The sequence below is a fragment of the Equus caballus genome, chromosome 21 (assembly GCF_041296265.1).
Source record: "Equus caballus isolate H_3958 breed thoroughbred chromosome 21, TB-T2T, whole genome shotgun sequence".
In the NCBI taxonomy this organism is placed as follows: domain Eukaryota; kingdom Metazoa; phylum Chordata; class Mammalia; order Perissodactyla; family Equidae; genus Equus; species Equus caballus.
The window spans coordinates 41272193-41290525 of record NC_091704.1 but is presented as its reverse complement, the minus strand read 5'-3'; the positions used below and the strand labels follow the sequence as shown (position 1 = coordinate 41290525).

Sequence of the window (18333 nt, the reverse complement as noted above, 5' to 3'; positions counted from 1 at the left end):
GATCTCAATGTAGGGATCTTTAACAATCAAAAAGGAGGACAAAATGTATTACAAAAGCTTGTGATTTCAATATTTATTTATTTATTATGAGCCACCTCTGGGTTAGAACAGTTGGGTATTCACAGCTGGTAGTGTTCTCCTTTTCAAATACTTCAGAAGGAGTTCTTAGGACACCAAACAGGAGCCACAATGTTAGACTTCTGAATAGTCACCCTATAAGTAAAATGTATAAGGCTCGCCTCAGGTTGGGTTTGTTGTTAATCCAAAATTAAGAGTCGAGTTCATAGACTACAATTGAAAGATTTACCCCCTAGGTCAGAGCTTCATTAATTCTTTGTTGGAACGTCAACACTGCATCCACTCAGCCATCATTTGAGCACCTGAGAGACACAGCACTGGCAACAGGAAAGTGAAACACAGTCTCTGCTCTTAGGAGCTCCAGGAAGAGGGGTGGGCAAGCAATGAAAAAGGTGTCTGTACAAAGACGAGGTTTAAATACTGAGTTCCATGGCCTAGCTCTTCTCCAGGGAGCTAATCTCACCTGGCCATTCCAGCCTGCCAGACCCTGGACTGTCCTACCCAAAGCCGCTGGTGGCTTCCTGCTACTCCCTATATTAAAATAAGCTTTGTTAGCCAGATTTTCAAAATGATCCACAACAGGACCCAGTTTATTTCTATCCTAACTACTCTCCATCTTCCTAAACACTTCAAAGACCCAACTAAAGTTCAGATTCTTTACATAGCCTTTTCCCATTGATCCTTCTGTTTCAGTCACCTGTGCCCACTCATGGCATCCTATGTATTCATGATACTGTGTCTTGTGCCCTGATCCCCTCCCTATTACCAGATTTAACCTCCTTGATGGGGCCCACAGCTTATGTTCTTCTCATACTGACTGTACTTTCAAGTGGCCACATTTTTAAAGTTAGACAGCATGTCTTTTTGTTTGTTTGTTTTTCCTTTCCTTTTCTTTTTCTTTTTTTTTGAGACACAGCATGGAAGAATATTGCTCAAGTGGTTTTCCAATAAAAATTACATTCTAAGGGGTGCCACTTCGTTTTCAAGGTGAGTTTTATTCGAAATGCATGAAACTACTCCCAGATAAGTCAGGGAACCACTAATAAAGTCTAGGTAATTGAAATTTCTTCCTCTTTTCCTGTCTTCCACAGCAATTGTTGTAAGATTTGAATATTGTTAAAGAAGTAGAGATAAACCTATTTTTTGACCTATGAACATGGAGTCAATATGTAAGAACACGTTGGCAAAGTCTAATCAGCACATAATTAGCGCTGCTGGCATTCTCTTACTTATCAGATGCTATCTACTTTGATGGTATTTGTTACTTTATTGTCAGTTTAAATAAAACTTGCATTTTATTTCTACAAATCAAAAATTCTTAGAATGCAGGGAGTCTAACATAAATGGGACTCAGGATTACTCAAGTTGTTTTTCATTTTCTTCTTGAGAACCTTCTAGAAGTTTACAGAGCAGATTAAACGGTCAGTGCTTCCTTGCTTATCCCACTGGAATTCTACTCCTAGCTTGAGTGCTTTGATCTCTTTCAATATCCTTGTTTGAATGGTACTTAAACTTGGAAAGTAGGTTGCTCAGCTATCAATTTACTTTGGGAAGGGAGCTACTATGGAGGAAGGGCTAAGTTGCCTCGGAATCCAAAGGACCTTAGAGTTAGGATGGACCTTTCAGGATGATCTAATCCAGTATTTCAATAAGTTTATCCTTAGAAGGGTAACAAAAATTGGGAAGAATGAAAGGTTCTATAGACAAGTGAGTTAGGACTCCCTGCTTAAAAGAAGATTAAACAGGCTTCTCCAGTGCAGCCTTTCTAGGGCCTCTGGAAGGCGGTTATGTGTTGTGAACGTTAGAGTGCTGGGGACAGAGAACAATGTATGCAGCCCCTGCTCCTCCCCATCTCAATGGGCCTGGGCATTTGATGTGAAATTTCACAGACCTGGAGTTCTCTGCAATACTCTGGCAAGTGAGACTCTTACCTAGTCCTCAATCTGCTTCTGCTTTAATTCCTAAGTCCTTCCTGGTCATATAGGCTTGCTCTATAATTCCCTGATATAAGGACTCCTACATAGACATTCTCTCCATTATTCTAGACTTATGCCCCTTTTGTCTAGTTATTGCTTTCTCATTTTTTATGTTCAAGTCCAGGAACTCACATACTCAGAGGCATTATCTGAACCTCCAAACGAGATAAATACTCCACAATTAACATCAACTAACAGACATTGTGATTAGTTTTAAAGTTGCTCTCACTGCTAGACGGTAAACTCCATGATGTCATTGACATTGTGCACCTGACTTTCTTCTGTGCCCTGCAGAGAGCAGGTACTCAAGAAATTGTTAAACAAATAGTAGAAATTTTAGGAAGTCATTCAAAATTACATGAGTAATTTCACTTGAGGCTTGTTTCGGAAAGTCTGAGACCTAGGCTTAAGTCTTGAATCTGGACCTCTTTCTGGGTAAATGAGTTTTGCTTCTGAAGCACCATTTCCTTCTCTGTAAAGGAAAATATTGCTCCATTCTCAGAGTTGTTATGATTAATCAATATTAAGAAGACTTGATACACCTCAATATCCCGTAAAGAATGAGCAACTTTTTCCACAACAGGCCTTGGTTAAACATAACTGTGCCTCTTGCTTGTTTTAAGTCTTACTTTACACCAATTATGCCAGTAAATTGCAATAGAAAGAATAGAAAAAAACATGGAGAGGCCAGGAGGCTTTGCAATTAATCATGTAACAAGCAGACTTTCTTCAAGTAGGCTTGCACCAAGGATTATATTCAGCTCCTCCTGATCCTAAGCAATACCAAGGACTACATTGCCTGACCCATTGCTCAGATTTAACCTTTAAGCAATATTAATATATCTCAATTTGTGCTTATAGAGGTTCCCATGATGACTTAAGATGCAAATTTTTTCTAGTAGCCATTTATACTTTATGCAGAAAAATCAGCAGTCACCTTCCAAGTTTCAATGTGATGCTCAAGATTTCTGATCAATTGCCAATTTGATTTATAGATGTCATTTCCATTACATTGCAAATTTAAAAACAGACACTTACTGTTGGACTATTTAGGTCAGGAGGTGTAGACATGTCCCCAAACAAATCCATCTGGTCAACACCCTTAAAAAAGTATTTGAATTAGATTCAGATGTATCTTCTAAAAAAGATTACTTTGTATATTGTCGTAATCATTTCCTAAACTACAGTTTAGGAAAATATTTGTCACAATTGGATTTTCATTCAATTAATATAGATTCGATATTAGGCTATTTAGGTCAGGAAGTGTAGACATATCCCCAAACAAATCCATCTGGTCCACACTCTTATAAAATATTTGGATTGGATTCAGATGTGTTTACTAAAAAGATCATTGTATATTGACATAAATGTTATACTAATGTTTACAGAAGTAGTTCCTGAAATTGGTTTTTCATAGATTTGGTATTAGTAACATCTATAGGAAGTAAAACCCATGTTTAGGTAAGTAAGAATTATAACAAATCACATACATACCAATTTCAGTTTGTTAGCTTGGTCATCAAGACTCATTAGGGACTCGCTCCCATTCTGGAAAGATGGCAAATATTTAAGAGTTTAGTTGGTGAGTTTTCTCTACAAAATTTAATTTCCTACTGTATTGGCTGGCTCTTCAGTTATGATTTTGGCACTAATCATTCAACTGTACATCTTCTATGACCAGAGGGGTCATGAACATCTAGTAATATGCTAGGGGGGGAACATGTTTGGGTCGGTAGCAAACAAGGACTTAAACATATCACACACACAATTCACAAGAAGCAAAGATATGGTTTTTAACAACCTAAATGTCCATTGACAGATGAATGGATAAAGAAGATGTGCGATGTATATACAATGAAATACTACTCAGCTATAAAAAATGATGAAATCTTGCCATTTGCAGCAACGTGCATGGACCTGGAGGGTATTACGCTAAGTGAAATAAGTCAGACAGAGAAAGACAAATATATGATTTCACTCATGTGGAAGATAAACAAACAAACAAACACATAGATACAGAGAACGGACTGGGGGTTACCAGAGGGGAAGGAGGAGGGCAAAGGAGGAGTGAAAGGGGTAAAGGGGCACATGTATACAGTGATGGGTGGAAATGAGACTCTTGGAGGGGAACACAACATATCTATACGGAAGGTGAAATATAATGGTGTACACCTGAAATTTATACAGTGTTACTCCAATAAAAAATGAATAATAATAAAGATGAAGTTTTACCTCTACTGCTTTGTTGGCTTCTTCCATCTAAAAAGAAAGACAGAAATTCAGTGATCTTAGCAATTATAGTTAAAAGGAGTTAAACATAAGAACAAATACACCTATGGGCCCACAGACATAAAGCAAGAGAGAATCTTGCATATTATTTCTGCTCTACATTTCCCTTCCCTTTACATATCAATACTGGATTTGAATAGAGTTACCAGACTTAAACTTGGCAGTCCTGCTTAGTCTTTGGAGTCAACATGAAGTTTGTAGGGAGAAAAGACAAGAGTCAGGGACTAGAAGTCAGAAGGGCCTAACTATAACATCCATCCATTGGCCTATTGGGAAGAACAGACAATACATTTCTATACTTTCTGTACTTTGAAGAGCCACATAGAAGCCAACTCTCCAGACAGGCCATATGTTTACATAATGTTCAACCAGAGTCCTGAATATAGTCTTAAGTTTAATAGAGCCTGTACTGGGCAGTACTTGCCTTTTTCTTTTCTTCTTCCTTTTTCTTTACGTTATAGATTACTTGAAAAAGGTCTTTAAGATCAACGACTAATGGCTCGGCCTAAAGCAAGAGAAAGCATCTTTATCAGTATTTTAATCTTACTGTTTTCTTCCCTCTGCCCCCCATTAGTTCTGATTAGTATAATTTTCTCCCTTTCTCTTAAAGCACCTTACTACCCTCCCTGGTTTATGGGGGATCACCACCACCCCCATCCCCACCCCAAGGTATATAAAGTACAGCAGGGTTAATAAGTATTTAGACAAAACAAGAAATATCATGATAATTTTCCAAATCCCTTCAAGATTTCTGGGAATAATTCACTATTGTTCTAAAATCAGCATTGACGTTAAGAGAAAGTCCATTCTAACAATCCTTGTACTGCACACTACATGGGTATCAGTGACATTTAAAAAAGCTTCCTTAGACCAATAAAGGTAGTCATCTTTTGAATCATTGTCTAGTCCTTCTACAACCAATTGTTTCCAGCAAGATCTCTAGTTGAGTGACAGACACTCTTAGGCTCAACTGAGGATAAGTCCCCCCTCCGGTATACCTCAAGGCTTAGAGCTTACCTGTTGCCCTGTTTTTATGGCAAAAAACTGATGCTGGCCTTCTCCTCCACACACATAACCGAATGCCCGGTTGTCTGTCACATCACGCGCAATGAAAGAAATCTTATTTACTGGATGTTCGTGCTCTATTACCTGCAAAAGGAACATACAAAATGATTTATTGAGCAAACTAGAATCTACCTGCTGGCTGGCAAGACTAAGCATCGGATACCTCGGCATATATAAAGAGGCTAAAATATTTGAAGAAAGAATTTTTTGCCTCTGGTTGAAGGCTAGAGCTACATTTATCTTTGCTAGGAAGGGCTCCAGACTAGAAAACAAAAGTGGGAAGAATGCTCCTTCTTCAGATATTGATACTTGATCCTCTCTATCCCAAAGATGTGATGCCATGAAGGACTGAGGATTAGGAGACCAAGAATTTCCAAAGCACAGATGGGGCATATAATCCCTAAGCCATTCTAAGTAGGTTTATTTTCCCAATCTAAAGACAAACTCAAGTGAACATCATAACTAAGCTAGAGGTGTGTTCATGGGGATCCTTGGACGGTGGCTCAGAGTGGCCAGAGAAACACTCCAAGTATTATTGGAACAAGAACACCCAGTACATTCTGGAAGTTAACACATGCTGTCATCAAGTCCTCCTCCACCTCACACAGATGTCCACGTCTTCATGCAGGAGTTCCATGTGGCGGGGGGTTACTGGTCTAGTTGTGCCTTCGCTCTATGCCTCTGCCCTCTCTCTTTTGATCTTTTCAAGCAGATAGCAGGGCTCAACTCTTCAGGGATATTTGTAGGGGTCAGAATGAATCTTAGCTTTTGTTTCCAAATGCCTAAGGCTACTGAAAAGTTTATATTGGGGAGCGTAGAAGGTTTGGGGAGCAAGAGCATGCTTGTGAGGGAAACGTTACCATTCTCTGATGGGCTTGGGAAAATAAGACTTGAGAGGTGAGGGAGAATGGAGATAGCAGTGCATGAGGGCCAGCAGGGTGAGTGAGCATGGACCAGGGTTCCAGGGCCCTCAGTTTGATCAATGGATGTTGCATATTAGATAATGGGTATGTCTAGGAAGGCATGAATAGCAACTGGAGGTCTTCCCATAGCACCTTGGTACAAAAGAGTGTTCCACAGCAATGAAAATGAGCTGCAGAGGACCTTTTAAGTGGATGAATATTATGATGTTATGTTAAGTACAGAAAAAAAAGTCTCAGAAGACTTGAAGTAAATAACGCTTTGATAAGGCTCAAAAAAAAAAAAAAAAACCCTAAAATAAGCAAGACTGCTCATATGGGATAGAGCAACAGCAACCACAAAAAAAAGCGGAGTTATATCTGTGGGGGGAGGAGGAAGGGAAAAGAGAGAAGACAAAAAATGGTAGATGTGTTCCGGGTGATATTCTAGCTTTGGGTGAGCCAGGGAGTTTGCACGTGATCAATATATTAAAATAAGACCCATGCACAGATCTATGGTAACATCACAAACCAGGGGTTGAGATTAATCTAGTTCTGTGTACCTGGGGTCCAAAAAAATACCCAAGAGGTATTTACAGCATATTTGGATTTCTAGAGTTGAGGTTCGCTTCTATTATAGGAAGTGAATTTCAAAATAAAGTATCTTGACTCACCTCCTACCCTGTCTGTTTTCTGCCTGTTACTTGTGGAGAAATAACAAATGCTGTTTTTTATTTTTCCTACAGCATTCCAAAAAGGAAGAAAGGGAGCTGAAATTTAAGTCACAAATTGTTTGTCAGACTCGGGTGGTCAGAAAGGTATTAGTGAAAGTGAATTCTTACCCCAGTTTTCTCATCAATTATTTTTATCCCAGAAAGGGAAATGTTGACCCAGATCCTTTGTTTGTGTTGACCCTGAGATCGACCAGCTGCCGCCATTCCCTGATGAGGTTGTGAAAAGAAGAAAAATCGAGTTAAAAGTACGCTACAATGCTCCTGATACTAAAAGTTTAAGAGACAGTCGGCTTTATTTTCAGCTTGGTTTACCATCTATGAAAGGATTAGGCACCTTTCATAAGAGACAGCAGGATAGAATAGATGACATTGAGCTAGGACATCGTTAGTTAGCTATGTGAACTTGGACAAGTCATTCTAATTCTCTTGGCCTCAGTCATTGGTAAAGACAAGAAGACCGGACTAGAAGATCTTCAAAGATGTTCCTTCAAAAATGATCCTTCAAAGATGCCTTATTTAACAAGTATAATTTATTTAATTAGTTTCACATAACATAGCGACAGTGCTAGAATTTAAAAATTCAAAAAACTAAAGGGCTAACACTAAATAACATCAGTTTCCAAGGAGAGTCCTGAATTTTACCTGAATATTTCCAGTGTCTAAAGTTTGATCTGCCCCCAGGGAAAAGCATCTAGAGTCTCGCTATATTTGATTAAATCAGGTCTCTAGAAGAGCACTCAAAATACGTAGACTCATGGCTTCTCATAAAATGAGGCATCGCCGGATCAAATTTGTGATTAGAAAAGTTTCTCTTTCAAATAATTGAGATATGGGCAAATACAAACTCCTAACACAATTGTCTGTGTTGGACATTTGCTTAAGATAGAGACAAACCATGCTGTCCCCTTTTACCTTGAGTTTCATCATAGAATCTTGGCTCATTTTATCCCCTCTTGCATCTGGCACATCATCAATGCCAATTAGCTTGGCCTTGTATTTTACACCATCACCTTTGAATCTGGCCAAGAGATACTCATCTGTCTTTTCAGAGCCTGAGAAAAGGAAGAAATATAGGATAAAATTTATAAATGTATTTAAGTATCAGCCCAAATGACCAAATTTGCTCCTGAATCTCAAAATCTGTGTAGTATAAATCTTGGTTATCCTACAATTGATCAAATATGCAATATTCTATCTTTATTCTTACTTCCTTTCAGTTAAATCATGCTCTATAATACTGTGTACGGCATTGGGGTGGAGAGAAACTCTTAAAGGTGCAAAGCGGACTGAAGTATTGAAAACATGGGAATATGTAAAGTGAGATTTGGGAATAGTCTTCATTATAGTTTTTAAAATTTTAAAAAATATTTGAAAAGATCTTGATTTTTGAAAAACAGCTACATCAGTAAAGCAAAGTAGTTAATAGGTTACTGAAAGATAAGCATATAATAATTGACAGTTGCATTTATCAACTGCACAAGATGCAATGAAAGCTTCCCAGCAGGCCCCAAGTTGGTGCAACCACAGGATTCAGGGACATGTCTTATGATACATGGAGTGAACTCATCTCCTCTGCCAAGTCTAACTTTCCTGTTTAGGAGAACTTAATATTAGGCTGAGGTTGAAACTAGGCAAGCGCCAGCTCTTACTTTACCCCGAACTTCATATTTCTTCAGAGGTAACCACCACTAGCTCCCCTCCTTGGCCTCAAGAGGATGTCTCCATACCTTTCTTCTTTTCCTTCTTTGACGGTGCTTTTGGTGCGGCCTGTTGGTCAGGCTGACCATTAGTTGTGCTCGTTTCTACTTCGTTAGACATGGCAGGAAGGCAGACAGCAAACTCCAGCACCAGCAGACACTTAGGACACCAGGCGATCCCCGATGGAGAAGTCTCAAATGAACATAACCCACTACAGACACCTGTAGGCAGAGTTAGAGGCGTAATGAGATCATAACACAGCGAACTCAGACTTTATGCCATAACAGGCCTACAATGAGTGATTCCAGAGTATAGTTCTTCAGACTCATTTTGTTCTTTCTCCTCTATTAGACTGAACTCTGAAAGCAGGGGAGTGGGTAGGACTGTTTCCTTTGTAGTTTCCAAAATGGACAGACAGCGTTTACCAGATTCTTCTTTAAGCAATTGATATCTGGTAACATTTAATGATTTTCTAGCTGAGTGGCTTGTATTGGAAATTTGGCATAAAAATCTACTTTTAAAGATGGGGATCAAAATGTGTCATGCACAGAAAAATAAAGTTTCATTGCAAAATAGAAGTAAATTGAATGTTAAGCCTGAGAAGATTGCAGCTGGCACCTAAAATTGGGCATTATAAATTTTGGTTCTTCAAAAAATCATTTGACTATAAAGGCGGTAATAAGAGTAGAGTTATGAATTTTATCTTATTCTTACTGAGAAATATTTTTTAAAATGTTAGGATTCTATGTATGATCTCCAGGGCCATCTTAGCACTATACTTTAAAAGATGTCCATTTTTGTCATTAACACATATATCAGGGAAAGAATGAATTTACAGAGTGTCTATTGTGCAGCTCATTGAGCGTAAATACTTTTATGACATTATTTAGCATTATTGTCCTTAAAACAGTTGTGGTATGTGCTCTCATAAAGCTCCCCATGTATCACAGTAGATAAAACTGAGAAACCCAGAGTCAGTGTAAGCACACAGAAGCGAACTAACATTTCCAAAGCTTCTTCCGCCTCCCAGGAAAAGTTTGTACGCAGCTCCTGAGAGAGCTAGAGAAAGGTTACCTTTCTACATGGACTGAAGACCAAAGGCAAAGAAAAGCTGTTCATAGTTTTGTAATCCTGTTAAGACCACCCATGGGCTGGTAGACTCCTCCCACTAAAAAGCCCTCTTAATTCTGTGTCTATAGAACCCAGTTAGCCAGCCCTAGTGGTCTAGTGGTTAAGATTTGGTGCTCTCACTGCTGTGGCCCTGGTTCGTTTCCCGGTCAGGGAGCCACACTGCCCGTTTGTCCATTGTCATATTGTGGTAGTTGCGTGTTACTGTGATGCTGAAAGCTATGCCACACGTATTTCAAACATCCGCAGGGTCACCCATGGTGGACAGGTTTCAGTGGAGCTTCCAGACTAAGACAGACTAGGAAGAAGGACCTGGCTGTCCACTTCTGAAAAAAATTGGCCATGAAAACCCTATGGATAGCAGTGGAACATTGTCTGATACAGCACCAGAAGGTGAGAGGATGGCTCAAAAAGACCAGGCAGGGTTCCGCCTGCTGTATACAGGGTCACTAGGAGTCGGAATGGACTCAATGGCACTAACAAAGTGCCCATTGATTTTAACTTATAATTCAAGGACCAAGTCCACCATTTGGGAATATACTCTATTTGTTAGATATTTAAAGGAAAAAAGGTAAGTCTCAAGTTTTTGCTCAATCAACTTAAATTGCACTTAGCTTGCTTCATAAGTGTCAACATGTTTTCCTGAAGGTCAGTACTTAACCTCTCCCCCTATGTGTCTTTAAATAGTCTTTATAGTCTTAATCATCAAAAAAAACCCATATACACACACATATATATATACACAAAGCTAGTTATGATTAATGCTAACTGAATTATTTCATTTGGAGATATAGTAGCTAATTTTGCTCAAAGACACCTGACTGTAGGCAGCCAGGGAGACAGTCTCTTTACAGGTGAACATCTTACACAGTAGAAGATTCAAAACCCTACTTACTCAAGACTTTGGAGACCAGGCACCAGCAGCCTTTTACCTGTATTAACTCCAAAAAATTCATAGTAATCCTATGAGTGTTAAGATACATAATTATTTCACTTTTGCAGAGGGAAAGCCAAGGCACAGAAGTTTTAAATTACACAGCTAAGTGGTAGAACTTGGGTCTAACCAGGCTGTCTGGCCCTAGCCGGAGTTCCTCAAATGATATACTGATGGATCTCATCTAAGAGGCCTCATATTAGCCATAGAGATGTTTGTTACATGCCTGTAGTGGCCCTCAGAAAGATATGTCCAAATTCTACCCCCTGAACCTTTGAATGTGGCCTTATTTGGGAAAAGGGTATTTGCAATTGTAACTAAGTTTCTTGAATTGTGATGTCCTGGATTTAGGGAGGGCCCTAAATTCCATAACAGACATCCTTATAAAAGAAAGGTAAAGGGAGATTTGAGACATAAGAGATTTGACACAAAGGAGAAGGTGACACAAAGACAGAGGAGGAGATTGGATTGACGTATCTAAAAACAGGAACATCAAGGATTGCCGATGTCCCTTGCTGACATCTTGATTTTGGGCTTCTGGCCTCCAGGACTGTGAGAGAATAAATTTCCATGGTTTTAAGCCACCTAGTTTTTGGGAATTTGTTATGGCAGCTGTAGGAAACTAATACAACACCTCTATTTTTCATGCCTTGATTGGTTTCAGTGGTTCCCAAGATTTGTTTCCTGGTGACATGATAAATCTCCTAGTCATATGCACGCTCTTCCAATTTCAGGATTCCAGTAATTATTTTCTTAATTTCAGAGAGTTTATTCCAATTCAAGAAGATATTTACTCACATTAACAACATCAGGAGGGAGACTAAGCTCTGATCTAAGGAGATACATTGACATTCATTCTCCTGCATCCTTACCTTCTCTGCAGTGGGCCCTTTCTTTTGTAAGTTGCTTGAATCTCACCTTAGAAATAAGGAAAACACTTCCCTGTGACCCTGTAGTCCTCTGATCATCATCTCATGATCTTTTCATGATTAAACATCTAATACTGATGGTCTCCTAGCCTCTGCCTTTTCACATTCTCTTCCCTTCAAAGGAGAAAGTCAACTTCAACTGCTGATGGGTCTCTTGACCAAATCTAATTACTTTGCTTTTTATCCTTTGGGTGTATCTGACTGCAGGCATCAGACGCCTACACCTTTTTATGAGCCTTTTTTCCCCATGTTTTTTGCTCCCATGGCAACCTTGAAGCTCCAGTTCATGGCATGTGTTTGCTGAATTGGGATGATTTTTTTTTTTTTTTTTTTTAATGATCAAGTTCCTCTAGATTTTAGGATAATGTTGGAAGCTTTCCTGCTTAGTCTTGTGGTGGCTCCCCTTGCATTTAGGACAAAGATTTAGACTTTTTTGTCTTGTTTGTGAGACTCTTAAATATTTTGCCCCTCCTTGTCTTCAATCTCTTTGCCTTTCACTCTTGTATATCAACCCTGTTACTTATTTCTTTTAGAGCACGTTTTGTTTTTTGACTCCTTGCCTTTTCAAGTTTCTGAGTATGAGAGTTTGTCGACCATCTTTGAAGTCTGATATTGTACTTTTTTGCAGAATATTATTTCTGACAAGAAAAGATTTAGCTCATTAAATTTGGCAAATTTTATTCTAAAGAGAGAATATTTTAAAGGAATTTAAAGGGCTTTGAGGGGTTTTGCAGAGGGAATGGTGGTATGTGGTTTAGTCGTAAAAGTGACACAAGACACAACCTCACAACTCAAGACTAGGTATCAAATCTACTGTTGGCAGACTGGGCCTAAATGGAAGGGATCTAAAGTGAGTGGTGCCACCTTGGTTTTATAGCTAAAACTTTTCTTTTCAGACACTTACGTACAACTTTTCATGGCACTGGAATGTTTTAAAGGTATTTGGCGTCCTTTGACTATTCCATTCACTGTTTGGAGGTGAGCAGTTACAAGAGGCAAGAGAGACAAAGTTCTTTAGTATAAGTATAAATTCCCTGAAGAAAAGGTCTGTGTATGTCGGGTTGCAATAGCCAAGGGTAGGTCTCCAGTGTAGGCCATACAATTTAAAATGTATCTATGCTCCTTAAAATGATCAGAAAGTAGATTCTGCCCATAGACCCCAAGACTCAAAGATAAACTCCTTTATAAGGAATGTCGCAGATTTCTTGAAAGAAAGTGTACATTCAGTTTGCATAAACCAGAGTGACAAATGTTCATCTTCCTCCCAAGTTTTCAAGAGCAAATCCCCCATCACAGACTTTCCAAATGCCCAAGTGACATTACCATTTGGCATGTGGTAGATGGAAGAAGTCTTGCTTCCAGATTTACATCCCTCTGTAGAGAATATTCAACTTAAACCCAACATTTAAAGTTCAATTCTGTAATCCTTCCAACATTACAGAATTGACAATTGTGTTCATAATACCCTCAGCAGTTTTTATAATAAATTGACTGTTGGAAAGGATTTGAACCTGGAAAAGGGATCGTGGGCCAAAAGATGCCCTAGTTATTTCCTTTGATTACTGCCCCAAACTAGGGCATTGTTATAAAAAAATTGTCTAGATTGCATTAAGGTCTGTTTTAAAGCTCTAGTAAGGTAAAAGATTTTTTATAACGAGGAACAAGTGGGTGGAGGAAAACCAAGAAGGATACAATCTTCTCTCCAAGGGACTCATCTGACCAAAGAGCATGAAATTAATCAGGAAACACACACGAGGGGTATTATCATAAGGCAGAGGTTACAAATTAAAGCTCAAGGACGCATACACAGGGTTACACGAACAGCTCCCCATCTAAACCTAGTTGGTTCTAGTTCTTAGTGATTGATTGACTATTTCCTTCATGAGAAGCTTGAGAAGAGAAATAAGATACATCTGGAACCAGATGAGGATCCAAAGTTATTGTATCTTCTTGACTCCTTCTTAAGGCCTAATATAGAACAAAAAGTTGTAAAGGAAACTTTGCTAAATCAATAAAATTAGCTTCCTTTGAATGAAGATAATCTAACTTGGATTTTGGATATAATACAAACCTCCCTAAAGAATGTGGGGACTTCCCCTTTCCATGGCACAAGAATCAGATGACTAGGAGAGATTCTGGAGCTTGCAACATCTTTTTTGGTTTCTGAGAAGGCTCTGAGAAATGTATACCAGAAGACTGCATTAGTCATCTTAGGAAAACTATGTCCTTTGCACTAGATAAAATCTGCTCGTTTGTTTAGCCCTTAAAGTGATTCATGTAAGACATCTAGCATGTAGAACCCTGGAACACCCAGCATAGGGACAAATTTGTGTACAGAGAAATTTGGCTTGTGCCTTCTTGCTCCTGCTTACCTTTCCATCAGCAGGAATGTGTTGGCATCAGCACTGATACTACTTAATGATTCCAGGGTTCTAAAGCAATATCGTGACACAAGCTTGCTGCCTCTCTCCCAGTCTACCTCCTTACCCAATTATATAGAGCAGAGAGGAATTTGCTTGGTCAGTCTCAAAATGCTGGTAAAAGGAATAACTTGAGCTAAGAACTTATTTCACGGTAGCCCCATTCCACAAATGGTAGAGAATCTGTTTTTAATATTGAGGAGAATGGGACAAACACCCAACCTGCCAAGCACTTAAAACATTTATCCTGCCAGCCTTATGAAATAGAATGTGTCTCTATTTTATGAATAATGAAATGGACTCAGTAACACAAGATCAATCGCTAATAAGACGCTGGGCTCAAAACTGAACATGATCTGTGATCCCTTTTGTACTACATATGCTGCTACTTATTTTTTTTTAAAATCCCACAGATTGTAACCTGTATTTTTATAAGCTGCTTTCAAAGTCATAATCCCACTGCTTTAACATACCAGTTAACTTTTCAGAAAGAGCTGCGTAAAATAGACACGGGAAAGGGAGTTAAGGAGAGTCTAGAATAAAGCAACATAAACATCTTGCCTAGAGGGTCCAGTACTTTGTACTGGCCAGAGAATGTGCTTCCTTGTTCTTTGGAACTTTCTGCCTGTCTCAGCTGAGGGACTGAATTAGGACATGTGAAATATTAACCTCTAAGGCAGATCTTGGGGTCCAAGAGGGCAGCAAAAAGCCTTCACCACTGTCTTTAAAGTAGCCTTTTCAGAATAAGGGACGTTGCCAGAAATGATGCAGTGAAGTTAGGCTATTTCTGAGACTCAATGTAAAGCATTTCTCCATTTCACTGCTTGGTTTCTTATGATTTTAGGAAGGCTTACTCTACTCTGAAAAAGCCAAGTTGAGCCGACAAAAAGATTTTTGCAGCCTACTTAACTGGGGAAATGGGACTATGTTATTGAACAATGAAAAAAGAAGTCCTTAGAAGATTTTCTTGTCAGTGCTGACACTGCTGTAGGGGCCTCCGTAACAAAACACGCCTGAGCTAAGGAGGTATACCCAAGTTAAGTATTTACAGAGAGTGTGTATCAGTGCTTTTAACCTTTGGAAATGATGCTGCAGGACTTTGAGGACATATAAAGCCCTGAACTAAGAAGCTTTTCCCTATCTTGCAACCAAGTCAGTTCAGAGTGAAGAGTTCCCCATATGGTTAATTTTGGGTAGAGGTGAGACAGCATAGCAGCTAAGAGTTCAGGCTTGGGAGTCTTACACACTTTCACCATTTTCTAGCTCTGAGGCTTGAGGCAACTTACGTAATATTCATTTCTTCAACTGCAAAATGGGAATATAGTTTGCAGAGTTGTTATGAGAAATCAATAAGAGCTTACGTAGAGACCTCAGCGCTTAACATATAGAAAGTGCTCAACAAACGGTAGCTATGATGAAATCAAAGCTAAGTTTCAGAGACACTCTGCGTTGTGTAGTTTTGTGTTGCATCCAACATTGCTTTTCTGCAGGAAGTGTTTAAACAATTTTAGAACAACTGGGACCAGCAAGTAAACAGCTAGTAAGTAGAAACATGGAGGGATGTAGTGCTTTCATTAGCAAGGCCCAAGTGAAAAAGTGCCAGGGTCTGCCAAGGTTAGAGCCACGTCCTGTTGAGCTCTAGCTACTGAGCCTACAGAAGGTAGATTCTGATGGGAACAGGACTCTGGAAACAAAATCTACTTTAAGTTACCCAGAGAGGTCAGTTCTAATGGATCCTGAGTTGAATCCAAGCCTCCATCATTACCACTGGGAGTTTAGAAGGTCTAGCTCATATCACCTGGGAAAATTTTACTTAGGAGCTCCTAAAACATCCATGTCCATGCCACAGCCAGATCAATTAAATCAGAATCTCTGAGGGAAGAGATGCAGGTGTCAATATATTTTAAAGATTCCCAGATAATTCTAATTTATTGACAAGTTTGAGATCCAATGGTCTACGTCCACATTGCTTTGTCCCCCTAAAGAAATACCAAGTAAGTCAGACTATTGAGCTGGAAGAAACCTAGGGAATAATTTGATCACACTCTTTCATTATAAAGATTAGGGAATGAGGGCAATAAAGAGTGTATGACTTGTTTAATTGTTAAACAGCTGGTTGGAGATAGAGCTGGTACTAGGAGAAATCCAGATCCTAACATGAGACTCTATTGTCTTATTCCTGGAGGGTATATGTGTCAGTTTTTCAAAATTAGTTTTTAAGAAGGCTGTACAAAACCCATGACATAGTGACTGAACCAAAAATACCTTCCATTTAGTAGATATACCAAGCAAAGAACAAGAAGATAGCCTAACAGAATAGTTTGAATGTGGAATTTCATACGTTTTCTGAACCAAAACAGAAAAAGGATTTTAAGTGGTCTGATTAAACATTGTTGCCAGATTTTTTTGCCTAGAGAGCTGGAGTCCTACTTGGTCAAACTGGCTCATTAATGCTGACTTGGCTGCTTGGAAGAAAGTATTTGGCTATGTTTGAGATGCAACTCATAGATCAAAGAATTCAAATTTATTTCAGTACATTCTCTACTATTCAGTGCTTGACCTTTTAGTTTTTTTTTAAAGCATGATAAGAAGTTTGAGTTCTTGAGTTGGCAACTTTTAATATTCTTGACTTATTACGCCCTCTCCTAATTTTGTACCTACTCCCACCATTTCGTTTTTAGAATAAGTTTTTATTATGAATATTTCCTACTAGAGCCTGAAGAATAGTCATCATAATAAAGAATGTTTAGGAGATCTTAAGCTTTAAAGGAGCTTAATACTATCCAAATGAGGGCCCATTTTCTAGACTGGGAAATACAATCAATTCACTAGAAATGTCTGAAAATTGTTCACAAGTTGAACTGAAGTATTAAGTTTATGATCAATTATACAATCATATTTCTCAGTTGTTTCAGTCCAATGACTATTAGTTTGAACACTTTACTCAAGTTAGAAAAAGTAGAAAGTGTCAATTCATAATCAACTGTGCTCTAGCCTCTTGGCAAAGCTTGGCACAAGTTAATATGCTTATATGAACAAAGACATGCATAGAAGATTGAGTCTAGAATCCCTCATTACACTTATTCAGACTCGAAGAAAGAAGGTAGTGTTGGGATATCCCTGTGGTCTTTTGACCATGTGGAATTTTTTGTGAAGATGGACACATGAGGCTTAGGGTTGGATTAATCGACATTAGAGCGTATACCCATCTCAACTTTAACATCCCAGCCAATCACTCCACCCCAGTTCTCGAGTCTGACCTCCTGTGGCTTACACTTAACAGAACAGGAAAACTGGAATCCAACCTTATCCTTTAGCTTACTTCTACAAAGGGAAGGAGGTAACATTGACATTCTGGAGGTTCAAAAATCATGTTTCCGTCATTGCTTTACATCGCTGGCACTGGATCATTTGGGCTATGCTCTGCCATGGTACCCCTGACACCAGGGACCATCTGGATGTGGCTCAACCAGACTGTGGTTCATGTGCTCTGTACATCTCAGGTGAGCTGGGCAGGGCAATGAAGCAGGCACAACTTAACATGGAAAAAAGAATGGGGGATTTCTAGTATACAGTGTGTTCAACCCAGACTTACCAGAGCTCTGCTTTTGGGGCTTATTGGGCCCAAATCCCCCTAATGATGTGTATTTGTTTTCTTATTTGCTGTTGTTCCTTTTGTACTTGTCTCTCAGGAGCCATGTGGGGAAGAGAGATTGGCAAGGTAATGACTACATCCTTGAGTCAAATTTATAACATTAAGTATCACGCTAAACAACTGTATTGCTGCTTCTCTTTCTATTAGAGAGATATTAAGTCATCTGTGGAAGGAAACATGAGTGATTCCCATTAATTCTGAGGAAAGGCTACTAGGAATCCATTGTTCTGGGAGAAACGATAATATGGCTTTTTGGGGGTTGTGAGGAGTTTCGCAAAGGCTACCATTTCCCATACACCTCGGGCTTTAGGATCAAAGGTAGCTGGCCACATGGGGGGTAAATTTGTACAGCAAGCCAAGATATTTTTTGGAAATGGCCAGTGGATTGAAGTGGTCCAACACGGCAGGCATGTCTGGAGAGGAGGGGGGACAATGGAAAACTTCTTATGGCTGAGGAATGGGTAGATGGTAAGAAGTCTAGAATAAAGACTTGGGCTCAAATGTCAGGGTTCGCATCTAACCTAGGCA

At 39.1% G+C, this 18333-nt stretch overlaps 1 protein-coding gene across 7 annotated transcripts in view; it reads right to left on the bottom strand.

The window, feature by feature from the left end:
• DAB2 (DAB adaptor protein 2) overlaps positions 1-18333 on the bottom strand; it is a 161959-nt gene that overhangs the window by 12818 nt on the left and 130808 nt on the right. For 5 of the 7 annotated variants that reach the window (XM_023625707.2, XM_023625708.2, XM_023625706.2 and 2 more), the window contains exons 2-9: positions 8769-8960; positions 7954-8093; positions 7150-7248; positions 5361-5492; positions 4768-4848; positions 4287-4313; positions 3549-3602; positions 3093-3155 (exon numbers count right to left, since the gene is read on the bottom strand). In XM_023625707.2, coding sequence (XP_023481475.2) covers positions 3093-3155; positions 3549-3602; positions 4287-4313; positions 4768-4848; positions 5361-5492; positions 7150-7248; positions 7954-8093; positions 8769-8859 — 687 coding nt within the window. In that variant the 5' untranslated portion in view covers positions 8860-8960. The remainder of the gene's footprint in view (positions 1-3092; positions 3156-3548; positions 3603-4286; positions 4314-4767; positions 4849-5360; positions 5493-7149; positions 7249-7953; positions 8094-8768; positions 8961-18333) is intronic. The other 2 variants (XM_023625709.2, XM_070245879.1) reach the window with 1 other exon arrangement.